This window comes from Anoplophora glabripennis, unplaced genomic scaffold, assembly GCF_000390285.2.
Source record: "Anoplophora glabripennis isolate ALB-LARVAE unplaced genomic scaffold, Agla_2.0 scaffold319, whole genome shotgun sequence".
Classification (NCBI taxonomy): Eukaryota; Metazoa; Arthropoda; class Insecta; order Coleoptera; family Cerambycidae; genus Anoplophora; species Anoplophora glabripennis.
Genome location: NW_019416397.1, coordinates 16,803 through 37,553, shown reverse-complemented (window position 1 = coordinate 37,553; position 20,751 = coordinate 16,803). Strand labels below are relative to the sequence as shown.

Genomic DNA, 20,751 nt, shown 5'->3' with positions numbered 1-20,751 from the left:
ATGCCAGCTCAAACGTTCAATTTCCTCGGATGCTGCGTATGAGTTTCATGAAAATACATGGATTTTCATCACTCCACTAGCGGCAAATATGGTGGATGACTCGACCATCCCGTTGAAACGTAGGTACATCGGAAAAGCAGATTGAATACAAAAAATTTAGGTTCCTTAGAGCACGATCACTCATTTCTTCACAGAACTGCCAGCGGCGATCAGGATCGTCTTCATTAATTTCTTGTACCAAATTAATTTTGTGCGGGTAATACTTATGAATGTTTAAGATTCGGTGGCAACTAGGTACAGAAATTCCTGAAGTATTTGCAAGTTTCCTGAGACTCAAATTTGGTTCCACTGCAATGTGACATCTGATTACCATCATTACTCAACCTGTTCACGTTGATGTTTTCTGTTTGCAACCGATCCAGTTTCCGAAAATGTATGCACTAAATCCAGGACGTACTGATGCGAAGTGTTTTTGTCAGGTTGACGATAATTAAAAATATGTGCTGCCTGCCGTGCACAGTCATTATTCTTGTAGAACAAACTAATTATTTCCATTTTATCAGCAATTGTATAAACCATTTTCACGAAGACAAGACGAGACAGTATTGTCTCGTTTGAAGTAAAACAAGTAAAAAAGTTGAAATGATGAATGAACACAACAAAACTTACACCTCTTTAAAAATAAAATAGACGTGTCTCAGGTTTTTTTCGTTTTTTTTTAATTCCGATATTTTCTCGGTGGGAAGTTTTAACTGAAACACCCTGTATAAAAGGTTTGTCAGCAAAATTAAGACGAAGGTTTTTAAAAGTGATAATCTAAGTGTTGTTTTTTATCACAGCAGAACGGTTTGTTAGTTGTATAGGTGTTCAGGGATTTGTATTGGACAAATAAAACAAAATACAGAATTAGTTCTCATAAATTATCTTGTAATTATAAACATAAACAAAAAGCTACAAAAATCATTAGCATCCCATCATTTTACACACAGCCATAATTTTAATGACGAATCGATTAAGAACTCCGATAATGAATTTAATTTATCAAATAAAAACTGATTGGCGAGATGCTATGTATAAAGTCACGCGATAATTCCGTAAACAAAAAGTCAGACAGGGATGATTTAAGTATATACTATAAGTTGCTGCTAAGGTTTCTTAGTTTACTTTTGGTGTTACCACAAAGCAGCTCCAGACATAGGCCTGAATATTTTAAAATTTATTTTGACAACGACAAACCGTGTTAAAGTTTCCCCATTAAAAAAGAAAAATTAAGTGAAAAGTAATCTAACAATATTTTTTTAATTGATTATTTATTGCATGATGAATTAATTCTAAATATATTATTGATTGTTGTTTATTATTGTGTGGGCTTAATCAAGAATTTAATTAATAATTTTAATATGCGCTTAATTTTTAAAATACTGAGTAGGAAGTTTAACTGGAACAAATTCTGTAACTTCATAAACAAAGGTTTGTCGCAAAATTCCTGAAACGTCAATTTTTATTCTCAATGGGGCATATTGCAAAGAGGTTTGTTTATTTTTGTAATTATGTGGGGGGTTTGCAGCAACCCCAACTTTTTTTAAATGGTATGTTGATTAATTTTTTAATTTAAAGCTTTTTCAATTGCAAATACAATACGTATTTTTTTGTTACCTTTAATAAGAAATGTGTCGGAAAAAATAAATTACGGAAATGTTTACTAAATCTACTTTTTAATGCAGAAATTTTCAAAGTGTCCTCCACCTGGTCGCTGGCAATACCCTAATCGATAATAAAAAGCATTACGAATGATTTTTTGTTGAAGTTCGGCTATGTCGTTAGGTTTAGTAGCATAAACCTTGCTTTTTAGATATCACTCAATTTGACTCCTTCTTCAAATTCACCTATTCGGAAACACTTCGTTGAGATAGGTCTGTACGTTTTGAGCAAAATACGGTGGTGCCCCGTCTTCGTTGGTCAAATAAATCGGGATCCAAATTATTGGGGAATAAACCGATAAAGCAGGAACCAGTTCATAGTAGAGCATAGTTAGATATGTTTGTCCACCACATTAAACAACACAAAAGTTTATTACCGAAATTAAATACGTTTTAATGAACATATCACTAAGAATTGTTTGAATACTCCCACCTATCCTGTCTTCCTCTGCTCGAAGTCCAGATAAAAACATCTAAATGTAAGTATTACGTTTTACAGTTTAGTAAAAATTCGCAGTGTTTTCAATGTAATATAATTCTCACACTACGTTCAGTAATAATCTAATAATTGACATAAGTTTAATATAATTTTTGCTAAAAAGAAACATGGTGTACTAGATATACGAGTATTATTTTATAAATATATAATTCAAATTCGAAATACAGACTTTTCTATAGCAGTTGACACATTGTACTAATTTTAAATTAAACAAACAATTCAAAATGTCTCCCTTGCATGAAACATAAAGGCACCTTCTGAAACTTGAAACTGTAAATTCATTAGATTCTATAATTACAGTTGCTCAGTCTTACAGAATACTACAAAATCCAAAAATTATAACCTAAACATTATTGCAGCATCCATCTATGAATCTGCAACTAAACTATCAGGTATAAAACTGCAACGGACTAAATACCATTCTACTTGAAAAGTGCATCGCCTATTTCAGCTATGTGGTCCAAAATGAAATCAACGTCCTTCCTATTCAACGAAGAATTCTGCGAGACGAACCTGAAAAAGTTAGGGAATTGTTTCAGGGGTTGGTAACCCAACATTACAGAACCGTGTTTGACCATGACGGCCCTGATCTGTGGCGCCACCTGCAAGAAAGGAATACGAATTACGTTTGAGAAGCTTATGGAAGCAGCAGAGAGTACTGCAATGAACTGAAGGGGCAGCGTATGTTTTTCAGCAACACTGAAAGGTGTCTAGAGAGACTGGGGTATTGATTTACTGGCATTGAGTGATTGCTAAATGTACAGGGTGCTCTGGTGTTCAAGGAAAGTACATTAATAGATTTAGGAGAACAATCCTTACTGGATTTATTTCAAGAACTAATTGACATAGTAAATAATGCTTTACTTATGCATTGTGTCCACAATTAAAAAATACATAAAATATATTACAACAGTATACGATTAAAATAAAAATACATAATAATATATTCCTATACCTTTTTAATAAAATATGTAGTGACGATTAGTAGACATGATAAATATAAAACTTGTTTCGATCACTGTCAGTATCACCACCTGTGTTAATCTCTCTCTCTTCTATTCATAATATGAATGTATCTCTGGGTAAAGTATAGCAACTGCACTTAACAAAAGGCAAATAATAAAATTAACTATACTGAATATTACTGTTAGGTTTTGCTGTTTAGTTGTCGATATTCGGAAATTAAAAGGAATAAAATAACCAAAATCTATGCTTATATGGCCTGACTAATTGTGTTTTGGAAATAATACTTTAGAAAACGACTTTAAAAGTATTTAGTTTTTATTATTTTATGTACGTTGATCAGACAGAAGCTGGTAATTCAATTTTTCTGAAACAATTATATAGCCAATTGTCAGAGTTGCCAGTTGACGTATTATTCTATATTTTTAACGGTCTGGGTAAACAAAGTGAAGGGGTCTGTAAGCAGAGAAATGTCGGTAAGAGAAAATCGATGGCGGGAAGAAATAGGGAGGTAAACAGAGTAAGGAAAACTGGAAAGATAATAAGTACATTTAACATTATACAAATATTCGCTCATATTTACATGAAAATCTCATCAACTTCGAACTTAACGTTGCCAAGAGGAAGGCGGTTATTTAAGGAATAACATTTAAAATGTTGCGTAAATCGGGTAACAGTGTGTTTACCCGAAGTTTGAGGCTTTTTGTACAAATTAAAAATTTAATATAAATTTGCTGGTATAGTCTTTTTGATCTCAATGGAAGACCAACGAGCTAGGCAGTATGTACCAAGTTCGGTCGCTACGCAGCAACTCGGCACTGAAATATTTGAAAAACTTGGTCCTATATTTATTTAGCCATACTCACATACAGGTCTGGTCGAACTAAACGTAGAGGTGGTAGAAATGTATATTCCCAGTTGAGAACGCGCGTGCGGCAAACGGCGCACAAACACAGCCGCACTAGGCGACCGGCCATAAATTTCAGTTGTTGACAAATTGCCTAGCAGTGCAGTGCAGCAATGCGGAATTATTTTATTGTTGATTATTTTTATTTAATAATTTTTCTATCCTAAACTAACAACCTTTCCTCATCCTTTCCTGACAAGGATATGTTCATACCTTCCCGTTGGTTCTTGTCTTGCAGTAATATATTTTAATGAAAGTGTAAATGTTTTTTGATGTCATAACCAAAATTTATCATCAATATAATAAAATTGTTTGAGGGCATAAATAATTAAAATATGTTGTTGGAGAAATGAACATAATAGAAATTTTCTACACATTATATATAAATTATTATTTTTTACCTTAAGTAGAAAACTTTTTTTAGGGACGCCTATGACTCATTAAATTTTATTACTAGGCATTTTTATACATGTTCAACTGACCTCGGGAAGACTATAAAGTAGTTTTACTGTAATTTATTTTGCTATGAAAATTTACTCAGAAATAGAAATGCGCTTTTAGATGCCCTACTTGTAGCATAACTAAATCACAAATTTATCCATCAAACTCCTTCACAGGGTGTTTGAACAGTGGTGTAACAGTAGTGAGAGTTCCTATAACGCTATGCAAAAAACGAAAAATATTCTAAAAATGATAGAAAACATTGTATTTTAATATTTTTTTATCTTTGTCCCTTTAGAAAGAATATGGAGTCCAATTGTAACAAATATTTTTCTTGCAGCTATCAACTTAGAAAATGAGTTTTATTTTATGGTTGTTCCGTCGAAAAATTTAGTTTCCAATAGATTTCAATTTGAAATTCCGTCAGGAATAAACTTGATCCACAGGAATATTCTATTTGCAATTTTTGAACTATGGAAATAATGTCAAGTTAATAATGGAGTTTCATACTATTTGAGCTTCATAATAATACAGGAAGTAAGTTCAAGTGGGGATCAGTTTTTTAGGGGTAATAAATAGTACGTGTTCCACTGAATCTACATTGTAAGCTTTGACAATGAAAAATTAAATTTAGTGAAACAGATTGCATTTGTATAACTTAGCAAGGTGTTATTTTAAAATCATCATATTTTTTGATATAACTTTGATCGAACATTGAAAACCAAACATTCTACCGTTTCTAACAAAAACAAAAATTTTTAAATGATTTATTAAATATTAACTAATATACAGGCTGTCCCGTAATTCCATGTAACTTTTTTCTAGCTGGCTGTGGATCAAAATTAAAATTACGGTGTTGTGTGACTCTATAAATCTAGAAACGTTTGTTGCTTTTTCAATTTTTCCAAAAAATTAATACTTTCTGAGTAAAAAATATTTCTTATCAATCATCACCCTTTCAAACTGGAAACCACAATAAATAAAAACACATAGGGGGCGTGTGCCATTTTAATGTTTAATTGTTGTGGGAGTCTTAATCAGTTCCATAGTTTTCAACTGCTTCACCGGTCTTGTTAAACGAATTGTGCCTAATCTAATAATTACTGTTGTTAATAAGATGCAGAACGTTTTTAGGAATCACGAATATGCAGATATGCATTTGATATATGGAGAACGTAGAGGAAATTCGAATCGTGCTCGGATATTTTACAGGCAAACATTTCCCAATCGCCAAATTCCAAACACTCGGACATTCGCAGAGGTGTACAGACTATTAGTGGAACAAGGATCATTAAAAAAAATTACTAGAAATGCCGGAAGAGGAAATGGAATAACTGTTGAACAAGAACTAGTCATTTTGGATTTGTTTGAAGGAAGTCCTAGCAAAAGCATCAGAGAAGCGTCAATTACGAATATCACGATCGAGTATATCACCAATTTTACAGAAAAATGGATTACATGCATATCATTTCGCAAGAATGTAATAGCTTTTACCAGGAGATTATCTTCTACGAGTAAGATTTTTCAGAAGAATACAACGTGAAATTCAGCGTCAACCTGAATTTGCTGCAAAAATATTGTTTACTGGCGAAGCTTTATTCACAAGGAATTGTGTTTTTATTACCATAATATGCTTCAATGGGCAGATCAAAACCAATATGCTTTAAAGGTTGGACGCTATCAACCCAATTTTGCTGTTAACGTGTGGGTGGGTATTATAGGAGAATATTTAATAGAGCCCTTTATACTGCCAAGACATTTAAATGGACAGCAGTATTTGAACTTTTTAGAGAACCATTTATTTGTATCGATGGAAGATATACCTCTCCAACTATGATGGCATAGCTAGTATATATACACGATGGAGCTCCCGCGCATTATACTTTAGCTGTAAGGCAATGGCTTCATAACAATTTTCCGCAGCGATGGATTGGTCGAGGTTAAGACGCGTCTATTAGTTGGCCACCGAGGCCCCCAGGCCTCAATCCCGTAGACTTTTATCTGTGGGGCCATATGAAGAATGTGGTCTACTCTACAGAAATTAACTCTGTAGAGGAATTGCATAATAGACATAACACACGCCTGATTGTGTTTTTATTTATTATATTAACTTTTGAGAAGTTCTCTAAGTAGATAAACTCTGGCTTTTAACCACACCAAAGGCGTCCCCACGTTTTGGATAACAAGCCGCATAAAATATTTTATTTACCAAAGAACTATTGTACTGAGGCCTACCTTGTGCAGCTGGGCACTGTGCTCCAGAAAATTCACTTTCCCCCGCAGGTACCTCGGCAAATACCAGAAGCAAACATTCATATACTGCCTTTTGGAGACCATCACGAACTCGCACCGGTTATTTACTTGCTCTTCGAAATATTCCGCCAGGTCCATTAGGGCATCGATATGACTTGCAAAACCGGAGGACCCCTGGAATCGAAAAAAGCTTTCAGACCTTATTTTCACAGGGATATTATCGGAAGGTGAGTGGCGCGTATGCGGACAAAACAAATATCACTTTTCTGGAACATTGTTTGAGGCTCGTTTGCCTTCTTGTTAGAGGAAGTTTAGGCTAAAGTCGAGGATGGTTCGGAGACTCGAAGTTATAGTGCCCCCTTGGCCCAATAGGTGAACACCAATTTTAGTTGTTTTGATAATATACAGGGTGATTCAGTCACAATGTCATTAATTTTAAAGGAATGTTCGTGTTTTTGTTGAAGACTGCAAAGTTTTTTGAAAACTGATAAGAGTAAGAAAAGTTTTAGAATTAAATTCCCCATAAGACAAAGTAATAATTTTTTAAGTCAGTCAGTCAGAGATTCTGTCACATTTTAATGGTGCATCATCTCTTATCAACCCTTCAAAATGTTTCAATTGAACTCTACTTACACTCACATCGTGTATTAATTTTGGTTTTTCTTTGGTTTTAAGTTCAAGTATAACTAAGACCTTGATTTTTTCGATATTTGAAACCCCATTTTCAAGGCCTTCTCAGGTGTGCAGCTTAGTATAAAGGTAAGTTGCAGTGCAGCTTAGAATAAAGGTAAGTTGCAGTGCAGCTTAGTATAAAGGTAAGCTGCAGTATAAAGGTAAGTTGCGTTAAATCACCATATTTTGGGTTCTCCTACATGCCCCCCGCTCTGTTCGGTTCTTACGCAAACCACCCTGTATAATTGTTTTTGAGAAAAATCAATGCCTAAACAATAATAACACTCTTCTTCTTCTTTGAAATGGACAGACTTATGACAAATGTCGTTTAAGGCTTTTGTGTCATACATATAAGATGCAACACATTTTAATATCGCTTTAATTCCCAAAAAGCATGAAAACAACCCTTATAGTCTAAGGAACGAAGAGAAAAATAGGGTAAAACCTCCGAATACTTTCGGATAGATCCGATTTTTAAGAAAATTTGGAATTGAGCTTATTTCACCCTAGATGAAAAGTTATACATGCTTGATATGCGCTTCTTATTTTTAGGGGATGAAAACCACCCCTTATGCTAAAAAATTGAATAAATTTAAAAAAGATGTTATATACACTAAAATCATATCTTAATATATAGAATAAACATTGTTTTATATTGTGGGTTATTTTTATAAAGTTTCAACCCTTAAAAACCACCTTTAATGATAAAAATATAAAATTAATAGTTTCTTTGACCTTAGAATATTTTTATAGCGTGTTTATATATTATAGATAGAAGTATTTTCAATAGTTTTTGACATTATAAATAATTTATTACAATATTTCAATCTTTAAAAAACTACCCCTTATAATAAAATATTAAAGAAAAATGGTTTTTAACAGTTTGAAATGATTTGATAGTACAAACAGGATAAGTTCAATTCTTTTACTTGTTTATAATACAATTTATAATTTATAGCATTGTTTAAATTCTCAAAAAACACTCCCAATCACAAATTATTATAATCCAATAAACAATGCAAAATAACATATTTTTTTCATAATTTTCTTTTTCGCGATTTACTTTAATTTATGCAATTTTCAAAATAATTATTTCTCAAAATTTTTTTCATGCAAAAAGTCATCATTTCAAATTTTCAAATATACAGGGTGCGGCATTAGTGCGTCGAAGTACGATATCTCCTTTATCATAGAAGATAGGAAAAAAATTATTTACAAAAATTGTACTTAAAACTGCACATTTTAAAATTTTTGTCATATATACAGGATGTTACATATTACCAGGGTGAACCAAACGTACTATTTTTTAAATGGGACACCCTATATATTATTTCAAATTCACAATCAAAACTTGAGCACATAACTTTCTCAATTATTTTAAATGAATCACCAGGTATTTTATTTTAGAAACTGAAAATACACTTTATGTTCTCTCATTTTTGTAAAGCATTCGCTATAGCCTAAAATCATTAATTTCTGAGATATTTACCATAATAACAAAAATAGAGTTTTTAAAAAATTCCTATTATAACAAGTTGGCCGTGGGCAAATGATAGTGTGACAAATTGTTATTACAAACTATCCGTTGTTAAGACGAAATTATTATAATATTAACTAACTTGTTATACCTAATATGATTTTTTTAAAAACTCTGTTTTTGTTATTAAATAATGGTAAATATCTCAGAAATTAATGATTTTAGGGAATGCTTTAAAAAATGAAAAAAATTATTGTTATGTTGTTCCGTTTAGGATATACAGGACGCTGAAATGGGAATGATTCTCGTATACACTTGACCATAACTTTTGAAATACCCTATATAACAAAATAAAACCCTATATTGAAAGCATGGGAGAGATGAGGTTAATCTAAATTTGAAATAATATATAGGCTGTCCCATTTAAAAAATAGTATGTTTGGTTCACCCTGGCAATACGTAACATCATGCAACATTTTAAAATGTACAGTTTTAAGTTGGCTACAATTGTTGTAAATAACTTTTTTTGATATCTTCTACAGATATCGTATTTCGACGCACCAATGCCGCACCCTGTATATATTATTTTATTATGTATACATATTAATGCTCCAAAGTTGTGGATAACCAAAATATTAATTAATACGATCCAAAAACGATTTTACGGAAAATTTCAACATCTAAAAGTACTCTAAAATTGAATATATTTTAAAGCGTTATTTTTAAGTTTTTTGAGGTTAAAAGGTTTGAAAACATGACCTTCGCCCTCAGATGAAAACTTCTAGCAACGACATCTCTGTTCATTTTTGTCCTACACAAATAAAAAAAACAAAACATTCTGTGAAAAAAAAATCTAAACTTTTATACTCTTGAATATTTTTAGTACCTTTTTTGTTTTTAAAGTTATTTCCAAAAATATGTTTTTTTCTGAAATTAAAAAATACCTTTTTCAATAAAAACGTAATATTTTAAAAAATATGCTTTCTAAACCGCTTAAACTTGTATAATACTAAATTGTTAGCACATAAAAAATGTAAATTGTAGAAGGATTAGGTACCTTTAATTTTAAATCACCTGTACAATTCATAAATTTTTGTACTAATTTCTTTTCCGAAAAAGCGAATTAACAGTTTTATTTTGATCATAACTTCGTTAATTTTTATGCTAACGACTCAAAGTCAATTCCATTTTAAAGATGTTTTAAAATACTTTACAAAATGTCGGTGCATTTTTCTTGAAACATTGATTTTTTTTTAGTTATTTTAAGTTAAATGCCTTCAATTTAGTTCCTGGCGGACATGAAAAAAGTATCTTCAACCAGCCGTATCTCAGCACCTATTGCACCTACATAAATGAAAAATACTAAACCTTTTTCCTTTTCTATAAGCTTCATTTTCTTGTTTATGTTTTTTTTTTCATGGAATGTCTATTCTCCGAGTTATTCGAGAAAAACTACTGAAAAACGTCTTTTTCTTTACAAAAATGTACATTTTCAATCACCAATAACTCAGACAATATTGCTTAAAATTTATTGCTTTATCGATTCCTGGGGTTACTTTCAATATTTTATTTTTCACGCCCCCGGGCAAAAGCGCTCATCGGCACTATATAATTTTTGTTTCTTGAGCTATTTTCTACTTACAGTCCATCACGTCAATCCGTTCGATTCGAAAAAATTCGGAGGGGAAGCCCTTGGTTCCCTGGACTATTTTCAATAGTTTTTTGATACTGAACATGATAAAACAAAGACAATCCCACTTCTGACGCCCGAGGCAAAGATCACCTACCTTGGCTTTCCACATAAACCAAAACTTGAAAACGTCGCACTTCCTCCCACACTGCAAGTACTTGTCCCCCACGTCGTACGCCTTATCGTAGTGCTTATCCTTCTGGAACAGATACTCGGCACCCCTGGAGAAGCATTTGTGCAGGATCCCCTTGTCTCTGACCAGCAGCATCGAGCACTGCTGTGGAACGGCCAGCAACTTGTGCGGGTTAATGACTATGGAGTTCGCCCGTTCTATGCCATTGAGCTTGGAACGGTGTTTTTGCGAGAAAATGAGACCGCCGCCCCACGCCGCGTCTATATGCAGCCACACGCTGTGCTTCTTGCAAACGTCGGCTATTTGGTCGACGGGGTCGAAGGCACCTCTTACCGTCGTCCCTTCAGAGAAAGATTTTTAAAAGTATTTAATATGTTTTTAGATAATATGAACTCGTTTAGGATGTATAAGAGATAGTACAGAGCCATCATAATGATTACAAGCTATGAGATCGTGGAGTATAGGCAACCCACACTGCACAATTGGCGCTATCAACTAAAAATCCCTAAGCCGCAATAGAGTTGTAAGGGAAGTTAAGGATGGCATTAAATAAAATTGTTTTTTAAATTAATTATACTCTGTTTGGAAATGAAAGAGAGTATTAAAACCCCGAGATAAAAACCGGCCATGGGCGTGATAATATTTCGTTTCAGGTAATTATCGGGTAACACTAAACAGGTAATGGGTGTACATTAGTATATTTTACTGGATACATCATAGGGCAGGAGCCAGTGTATTGTGACATATCAATCCACTCTTAGAGCTGAATATACGAAGACGTGCTAGTGCAGTAGAGTAAAATTCGACTTGTGTTTAGTGACTAAAGTACATTCATTTTATTTTAAAAAAGACATACCAACGCTAAACAAAATTTTAAGTGAACTTTCAGAGGACAACGATTTGCCAAAAATCAGTAGAAGCAAATTATGGGCCGTCTTACGAGAGTTGAATTTTTGCTGGAAAAAGCAGAACAGGAAGTCAGTTCTTATCGATAAAGATGAAATTATTTATTGGCGAAGATCCTACTTAAGATCAATTAGAAAATTCCGTGAAGAAGGGAGGAATATTTATTATCTAGACGAAACTTGGATCAACGAGGGATAATATACTGCAACAAAAATATGGCAAGATAAAAATGTAAAAAGTTTTCGACAACCATTTTTGGATGGACTTTCAATAGGGTTCAAGGCACCTTCAGGTAAAGGGCGAAGATTAATAGTGACACATATAGGTAGTGCCAGTGGTTTTATAGATGGCGGTTTACTTTTATTTGAATCTAAAAATACAGGTGACTATCACGAAGACATGAACGCAGATGTTTTCGAAGAGTATTTTACACAGATGTTCGATCTTATTCCTCCGGGGTCTTTAACTGTCATGGATAATGCCAGTTACCACAGCAGACCGAGCGGACGCGTACGACTGCTTGGAGGAAAGCCGATATAATTCAATGGTTATCCGGAAAAAACATTTCTTTTGAAACAAATATGGTGAAAAAGGAACTTTTGACACTTGTCAATCTTAATAAAGATCAGAAAAAATATGTTATCGATGAAATGGCAACAAATCGCCAAATAACGGTACTACGGTTACCACCTTATCACTGTGAACTTAACCCAATCGAATTAGTCTGGGCGCAGGTAAAAGGAGATGTAGCGCGAAATAATACGACGTTTAAATTAAGTGACGTGAAAATTTTGTTAAAAAATTCCTTGGAACGAATAACTGCAGATATCTGGCAAAGATGTATACATCATGTACAAAAAGAAGAGAAGAAAATGTGGGAACTCGATAATTTAATTGACGTTACTGTGGAACCTATCGTTATCAATCTAGGAGAAGAATATTCATCAGAATATTCAGAGGATGAATTTTAATATACCTACTTTTTTATTTTCTTTATTGTACATTTATACAACACTATATTTACTCACCATAATTTGAATTTTCAAAATACATATATTTTTGTGTGGAATAAAAGTCTATTCATTAAATTTAAATAAATATTTTGATAATAATATTGAATAATTTTATTTGAATTACTAAAAACCCTCTCAACCCGGTTATGATGCTTAAAGTAGCCTCATGTTTTGAAATGCTGTTTTTATATTGTTTACTTAGAGAAATGGACCGAGAAATTGAAGCGGCATAGACAAAGACGGATTGTCGGGAATTAAATTTCAGCTACCTGCTACAATTTAGTACAGTCCGATCGCACAAAGTTTTTTTAAAAGTACACCTCATCCTATACCGATAATACATAGTATAAAAATATTGAATATAAGCACCAGTACTACATTTATTTACGATTTGCATACATAATGAGCTTTTATTACTCTCTTCCATTTCTAAACAGACTATAACTTGAACTGAATGTATGAAATTTACGATGAAAACAAGTATGTACATGATGTGGACCCATAATAGCTTTTTTTAATTAGAGTAAAATAAACAAAGACAGTTCAGTTTTTCCTTAAGGATAAAACAGCATTATAAAAAATGTATCCAATGACATAACAATCGACAATTGGTCGTTTCGTGGATTTTCCTTTGCAAATGCAATGTTGGTTTGAAATATTTTGACAATACTATATTTCCGGTTTAAGAAAGTATCGTAGTCAAAGTCTGCGTCTGGAAATTGCGTCATAAATTGCTCATTGCAGGATTAGGAAGAGTGTGTCCATGACCCATCTTCATTTAGAGTTCCACTTCGAAAATGACTACAAGAAAAGTCTTAAGCTCAGATAGCTTGTGTCCAAAACTTGTGTGGGCCTGTTTGTAATTGCTAAATGAACTGAAAAACACCAACACTATCAGGATATGCTGAGTATCAAGGCGTAGAACATTGAAGGAAATAGAAGAGCAGGTGACGGAGGGATCTAAGATGGTTTTCCAGCATTCAACATTCTTTAAGTGTAGCTAATCAGGCTTTAGAGAGATGGGAATAAGAAGAACATTGTGAATGGGATTTCAAGACCAGAGCAGACACAGATGAGGACAATTAAAATGCTGACAACGAATGAGATCGAGTTTAAAGAAATCGCAAGATTTTGTCCACTGAAAAAGCGTATCTATAGCATGAATAGTAGCAAATTTGTTGCAATTGCAAATTAATGAATAAACAGTGAGAGCCTCAACAGGCCAGAATTCTTTAGAGTTATAAAAAAGTGCCATAGCCCGACCAAATCATCTTGTTTCAGCTGCTCATATATTTAAATATATAGGGTGATTCAAAATTCAGTACAAAGAATTTAGGGGCGTATTTTTGAGGTCAAAATATTTTTTTTTCCTATAAACGTGTGCCCACAATTGTTTAGTTTTCGATATATAGGATGTTAAAGTGTTTTTATTTTTTTTGAGTTTTTAAGAATAATTTCCAAACGAATTTGAATGTTGGTATAAAACTTGGGATACAGGGGTTTTTAGGATGCTAAATTTAAATATGTCATTGCCAATGACACTGCTGCATCAAAAACCCCGGTAGGTACTCCAAGTTATATGCCAACATTCAAATTTCAAAATTGGAAATTATTCCTAAAAAATAAAAAAATAAAAAACTTTAATATCCTGTATATCGAAAACTAAGCATTTGTGGACCCAGGAAAAAAGTCTTATTTTATCTTCAAAAATACGCCCCTAAATTCTGTGTACTGAATTTTGAATCACCATGTATAATATAAAACCTCCATTAAACAACTATATTCACCAGACCTATTTACCAGTTAGTAGTATTTAGTACAGAAGTAATTTTTGTACTCGCGGAACAGATGGACATTAAAATTGAGATTAGAGGAGCACTATGGACTCTAATATCATACCAAATGTAGCTACTACCACAAGGGGAACTGCTCCTTCTTCTATTTGCTGCTCTATCTTCGTTTCTAAATCTTCAACGATCATTTCACCCACGTCATTTGTTCGAACGGAAAAAACATTATCTTCTCCTATTCCCAGAAATGATGCGTACTTGTGCAAGGAGTAGTGGCATTCTTCTGATGCGAAGATAGCTAGTCTTGGGATATAATTGGTGCCTTTTTTCTAAAAAATACAGTGTCTCAGTTTTAACCCAGAAAGAAGTATCTATAGGCTACATTCGACCGGAAAAGAACATTTATATCTCCTTAAAATCAAAGCCAAGATGAATATATTTCTGAAATATGTAAATTACACCACGTTTTGAGTTATGAAAAGACTGCAAGAATTTTCAATTAATTATGACTATGCTGTAAGTAAAACCAATTAAACGTCTACATTTTTTTAGCTAACTCAGTTCTCTGTAATAGTCCCTTACCTTAACATCCGGATAACGTTCAAACCTGGCTAAGTTTAGGGCTGTCCCATTACCATAAGATCCTCCGGGGCAAAACAATCCGTCCCCCCACCCCGGCCCTATCATCCGGCAAACCTCCTCCAGTACATGAGTCTCCATAAGGGTGAACACGGGAGCAACGTCGTATGTGTACACGCTGGCATTGAGTGAATCAGTCAGCCACTGACCTGCCAGTCCGTAGGGGTCCAATCTGAGGAAAAATCCTCAGATAATAATCGAATACAAATAGTGGGGTATTAGCTTCGTGGGTTAATGCGGAATTTGTTGAAGGGCCAGCGGCTATTTTCTTAATTTTATCGTGAATGAATGAATTTTAAATTCGCAACTAAACGAATACCTATTAAAGTAACCTACAATATAATAACATGCAATTTATGCACCTGGAAGAATTTAGAATAGTGCCTCCGTGAACGAAAACGTAAATGTTAAAGCATCTTAACTTAAATTTATGACACTGTGTTCAATATTACAAATATTTTATTTTTGGTATAGTCGTAGCATATCACTTTTCTCTTCTATTCTTTCGTCTTCTTCATCCCTATTATTTTCAAAACAACAATTGTTACAGAGCCATCAGTTTCAATAATGAGAAGCACTATATGTTGAGCCTTGCTTTGAAAATGAAATAGACATTGAATGGTTTTTTGATACGATCGAACATACCAGTTGTAGTAGCTGGTACTTCTGTTCCGATTGACCACACCAATTCTTTCCGTAGCTGAAACATTCAACACGAGATAGTCACAGTTTGGAGACTGAAATTCAACGTATCAGCTACTACAGCAATTGACGTGGTCGGTGGGATCAGAAAACCTTTCGATGTTTATCTCAATTTCAAAATAAGAGACTGAGGCTGAGTAGTTCTGATCGTAGTTTCTAGTGAATCATTACCAGTTTTTGACTGCAATGATGCTGTTGATGAACAAACTATAGTATTAATTATTAATTTCGGTGCATTATCGTCTTCCTTTTTCCCCTCGTTTTCATCGTCTTCAATTGTCACTAAATCTCTACTATGTATTTTCGAATGTCATCACTTTCAGTCCTTAGTTCTGTGAACACTGACTGAAACTAAATGATTCTGATGGTAGCTTATTTCAAACATTTCGTTTGCTATAGTATTGCCACTGTGGAATTTGTGGAACAAACGTCATTTCCCACCTTTCTCTTTCCATCTTCATCATCATAAATTAGTTCTAAATCTCCACTTGCTTCAAAGTCATCACATAATGCAGGATGTTCAGTTAAAAATATATTATAGTTGATGGGAAGGTCTTTTAAATTTTCGATGGTGATTGCACGCCTGATTGTTTTTAATGTTGTTAACATGAAATGCTGTTTGTGTGGTTCTCCTTGTTGTTGTGAACAACAAGGTGTGGTTCTGTTAATCTTTATTATATTTTTTTTTGTGTTATCGTATGGGTTCTTCGAAACGTTTGGTACTGTATATTGATATTTTTCCAATAGGGATTTCGATTCTGCCGATGTTGTAGGTTCTGCTATAGACGTACGTGCTAATTTATCTGCTTTTTCCTACATACATGATATGTATGATATGATAATTATTGATTGCATAGAAATTGCTATTAACAGCATTTAATCTCACCACTGATCCTTCTGTTAGATTCCAGGTTGATGGAAACGAATAAAAAAAGAGGAGGAAAATAAAGTTAGAAAGAAGTACTGGTAAGATTAATTAAGTTGAATAAATTAATGACAATTACACATGAAACATTGTGTAAAAAAAATGCAAGAGGATTTTTTTTCTTATTAAAAAATCAGTTTTTTCGCCACACTTTCTCCAATTGATATTGAATTGTTTTTGTGAGTGCATAACCTGATTTTGCAGAACGTTTTACATATGTCTACATTTTATTCCCTAAAGGCATATATTGCAACAAAAAGAAAAGTACGGTTCACCCTATACAAAATATGATTTTACATTTAAATACATCATATAAATGGAAATATGGTTCATTTTATTCATGATGAGATTTATGTAAAAAAACGCCAGAAATTGGAATGCCACTTAATTTTTTATGGTAAAACTTTTATAGGAATACGAGCTGATCGGAATGCAAAATCAACTGGGAAATTGATAGTCATCCCAATATTATTCAAAACATGTAAAAACTTCGTAAAGTTTGGCGGAACCGATTTTTTAAATTCTTGTGTATATTGTAAATTCGAGGACTTATTATTTATGTCGGGTCCATAACCATTGATTTAAATAATAAATCTATTCATTTTTCTATATGGTTATTTTAAAAAGGCCTTTACAGGGATTTTACAAGATATTTGAAGAGTAAAAAAATAGAGTGAAAACTGAATTGGCAGAAATAATTTTTGCAAATAAAATATATTTTTTTAAAACACCTACTGACTTGCTATATTAGTAATACCAAAAAACGTTTTTGGGACCGTGAGAAGGGTTTACAAGTCTTTACACAACGTTTGTAGCACCTCAGACAGACTGTTGTTTTTGAAAAAAAGGGCAATTAAAAGAATCCAGAAATTCTCAATAAGTTTTAACAGTTTTGATTGCTATTCATTTTAATCACCAAAAAACTTATTAGTACATTCTTCCTACAATGAAAATAATACTTCAAAAATCTTTTATACTATTTATGTCGTGGAATAATTAGAAATTATATTTAAATGTTGTATAGAAAACAATATACATAATGTCTTCCTACTGGTTTATTTTGGCAAAGAGAACAGAAAAGTTTAAAGTAAATGAAAGAAACTCCGCAAGAAAACTGTTCATTTCTGTACAACTAGTTATATAGTTCCAGCCGAGCTTTAACGCAAACTTCTTATGACTATTTCAGTTGTGGATACATTGATACAATGTACCAACATCTTAAAAGAACTGTGTTTTATACATACTTCCCAGAACTGAGCTTAGTTCCAAGACATTACTAAAAGTTTTTATCGTAATAGCAGACAACTCCGTCATAGACATTTCTATCTCTGTACTTACCCGGAATAGAGCTGATTTATAAAATAGGGATGACCGGTCTTAACACTGAACTTAATGCTGTTCCTCAACAGACTTATTAGTTTCTCCTGCGATTCCCCATACTGGTTTAGGCCGAAATCGAACTGTTCCTCCAGCTGTTCGGGGGTTTGCCAGAGCAGGACCTTGTCTTGCCGTGTAGTGAAGACTATGTTCTTGAACAAAAGTTCCACGACGTCCTTCAAGAATTCGCCATGTTTTTCTACTTCGGCAACGGGAAAGAAGTCGCTCATTATGCACAATGCTGCAATGCACTAGGTGGAACCAAACTGACGGCAGTTCGCTTTATAATCTTTTTATATTCCAACGGCAATTTTATTATTAGGAGTTTCCTAATTAAATTAATTACTTTAACGATGCAACGCAATAATGGTGAATTTTATGGGGCCCAAATCTAATTCAGTTCGGATCCGCTATATCTAACTGTATAAAGGTAGGTAAATGTAGAAGGACATAGGCGTCGCCAGGGGGTTTAGGAAGACTAATTTTTTTCTGGATAGAAGTCAAATTTTGTTGCATTTACTTTTGATGCACATTTTTGTTGTTTATTTACCTTCTTTTTTAAATACAAGGTGCGATGTGTATAATCTATAAAAATTAAACTACAGCTTCCTGATGATATTTGTAATAGATTTTTTTGTAAATTAAAGTTCATTTATTCAACTTTAGAAATGTTTTTATGCGACCCGAGATGCAACCTTATAATTTAAGTCGGTATGATCTAATACTAGTAATACTAAAAGAACGTTAGGTTCCGAACGTGTCGATATGGTGTTACTGAATGGTGCAGCCGGAGAAAATGCGCGCGCGGCGACTAGGTTGTACCGGGAACGGTGGCCACAACACGCAACGTCACCCCCCATGTGCAAATACAATCCTACAGTGCGTTCAGCGACTGAGAGATACAGAAAGTATTATTCCTCGAGGAGAATGACGTGGTCAGAAAGTGAACCTTAATGTTGAAGATGCAGTGTTGGAAAATCTTGACGAAGATCCCACAATTAGTACTCGACGACTCATACAACAAGTAGGAACCTCATTTCGTATCGTACATCGCATATTAAGGCGCCAGCTGTTCCACCCCTATCATCTGCAACCAGTTCAACAAATTTTACCTCCGGATTGTGATCAACGAATGCGTTGTAATTTTTACGGCAATGTGCCAATCAAGTAGATTTCCCTGCTTATGTTTATGTAACAGATGAGGCGACATTTACCCATGATGAACTGAATTTCCATAATATGCACATATGGGCCGATGAAAATCCTCACGCGATTAGGGAAACTCATTTTTAATATCGGTTATCGGTAAAAGTTTGGGCTGGCATAATAGGCGATGTACTTGTGGGTCCCTATTTCTTTGAAGGACGACTAAATGGACCAACATATGCTGACTTTTTAGAGAACCGGTTCCCTGAAGTATTGGACGATGTGACATTACAAGTTCTCCCACACATGCTTTATCTTCAAAATGGGGCTCCTCCACACAGTAGTTGAGAAGTAACGACATTTTTGAATGAAATGTTTCCTCAGCGATGGATTGGACGCTTTGGTCCTGTGCCGTGGCCACCTCCGTCACCATATCTAACTCCAATTGACTTTTATCTTTGAAGTCACTTGAAGTCATTGGTTTACAATACTCCAAATGCTACTGTGGAAGAATTGTGAAACCGTATACTTGCAGCTGCTGACACAATTAGGGAAATACCTGGAATTTGGCAACATATTCGCCAAAATTGTGTACGTCGGTGTCATGCCTGTATCCGCGCTAATGGGGATTAATTTGAACATTTTCTCTAGAACTGAACTAATTTTTTCACAAGTGGCAGAATAAAACAAATATAGAAACACTAAAACGTGACCTTTTCGCATTTTTCAATTTTAAATGCCCTGTTAAAAATATTTCTAACTACGCCTAATAGACACTTAAATACCAGTAAATTTATTATTTTTTTAACAAATATGCTCTTTCATAAACAGATTACTGAAATAATCTTTAGTAAAATCTAATATACCTAAAGGTAACGTTTCCCAGTAAGTAAGGTTAAAATTTATAACAATCATGCCCTTGAACAAAAAAAAAAATTCTTTTTTTTTCGCTGTGTGTTTTAAGAATTAAAATTAAAACTTTTCCTTCTCTCGCTACCATGTAATTTACCTTGAGTTGAAAACAAAAGAATGTTTCAAGTCACAGCACACATAGTATCGATTCCACAATGCCTGTAGAGTTTGCTTGTCGCCTCACTATGTTTTCAGACTTAGTTGGCTCTGATTGTGTTTGCTGTTGCTTGTTTTCGATCCGGTGAAAAGAAAATTTTCTGTTCGTTTAGCTGAACAACAGTTTATAAAAACAAACCGCTGTGATTGAAAAGACACGTAATTATTGTCATTAATTTAAAGGCCATAGCGTTGTGTTTTATTGTTATTTCAACAAGTTGCTTTTATAACTTTCAACTTATGCTTATTTTCATGTATTTGTTTTTTATTTATAGACCATCTGGTAACAGCACAAACAATGCAGGAAGTGTAATTGTTCTAGACAATTCTACCTACTGCAACATAATTTATAAAGTAGGTATATTTATTCGTTTGCAAAATGCTAAAAGGTAGCCAGTTCATGTATATTGAATTGTATTTTGGTCCCTTTGTGTGTTACTATATTGTTTC

General features: G+C 33.6%; 1 protein-coding gene across 1 annotated transcript; it reads right to left on the bottom strand.

Moving 5' to 3' along the window:
• Positions 1-2,278: 2,278 nt before the first annotated feature.
• On the bottom strand, positions 2,279-18,317 carry LOC108910558 (cysteine sulfinic acid decarboxylase-like). The gene is made up of 6 exons (XM_018715199.1): positions 18,049-18,317; positions 15,027-15,255; positions 14,554-14,773; positions 10,700-11,076; positions 6,746-6,937; positions 2,279-2,801 (listed from the first exon to the last, which is right to left on the bottom strand). Exons 1-6 carry the CDS (start codon positions 18,315-18,317, stop codon positions 2,622-2,624), a joined length of 1,467 nt encoding a protein of 488 aa, XP_018570715.1. The 3' UTR covers positions 2,279-2,621.
• Between the last annotated feature and the right edge of the window lie 2,434 nt (positions 18,318-20,751).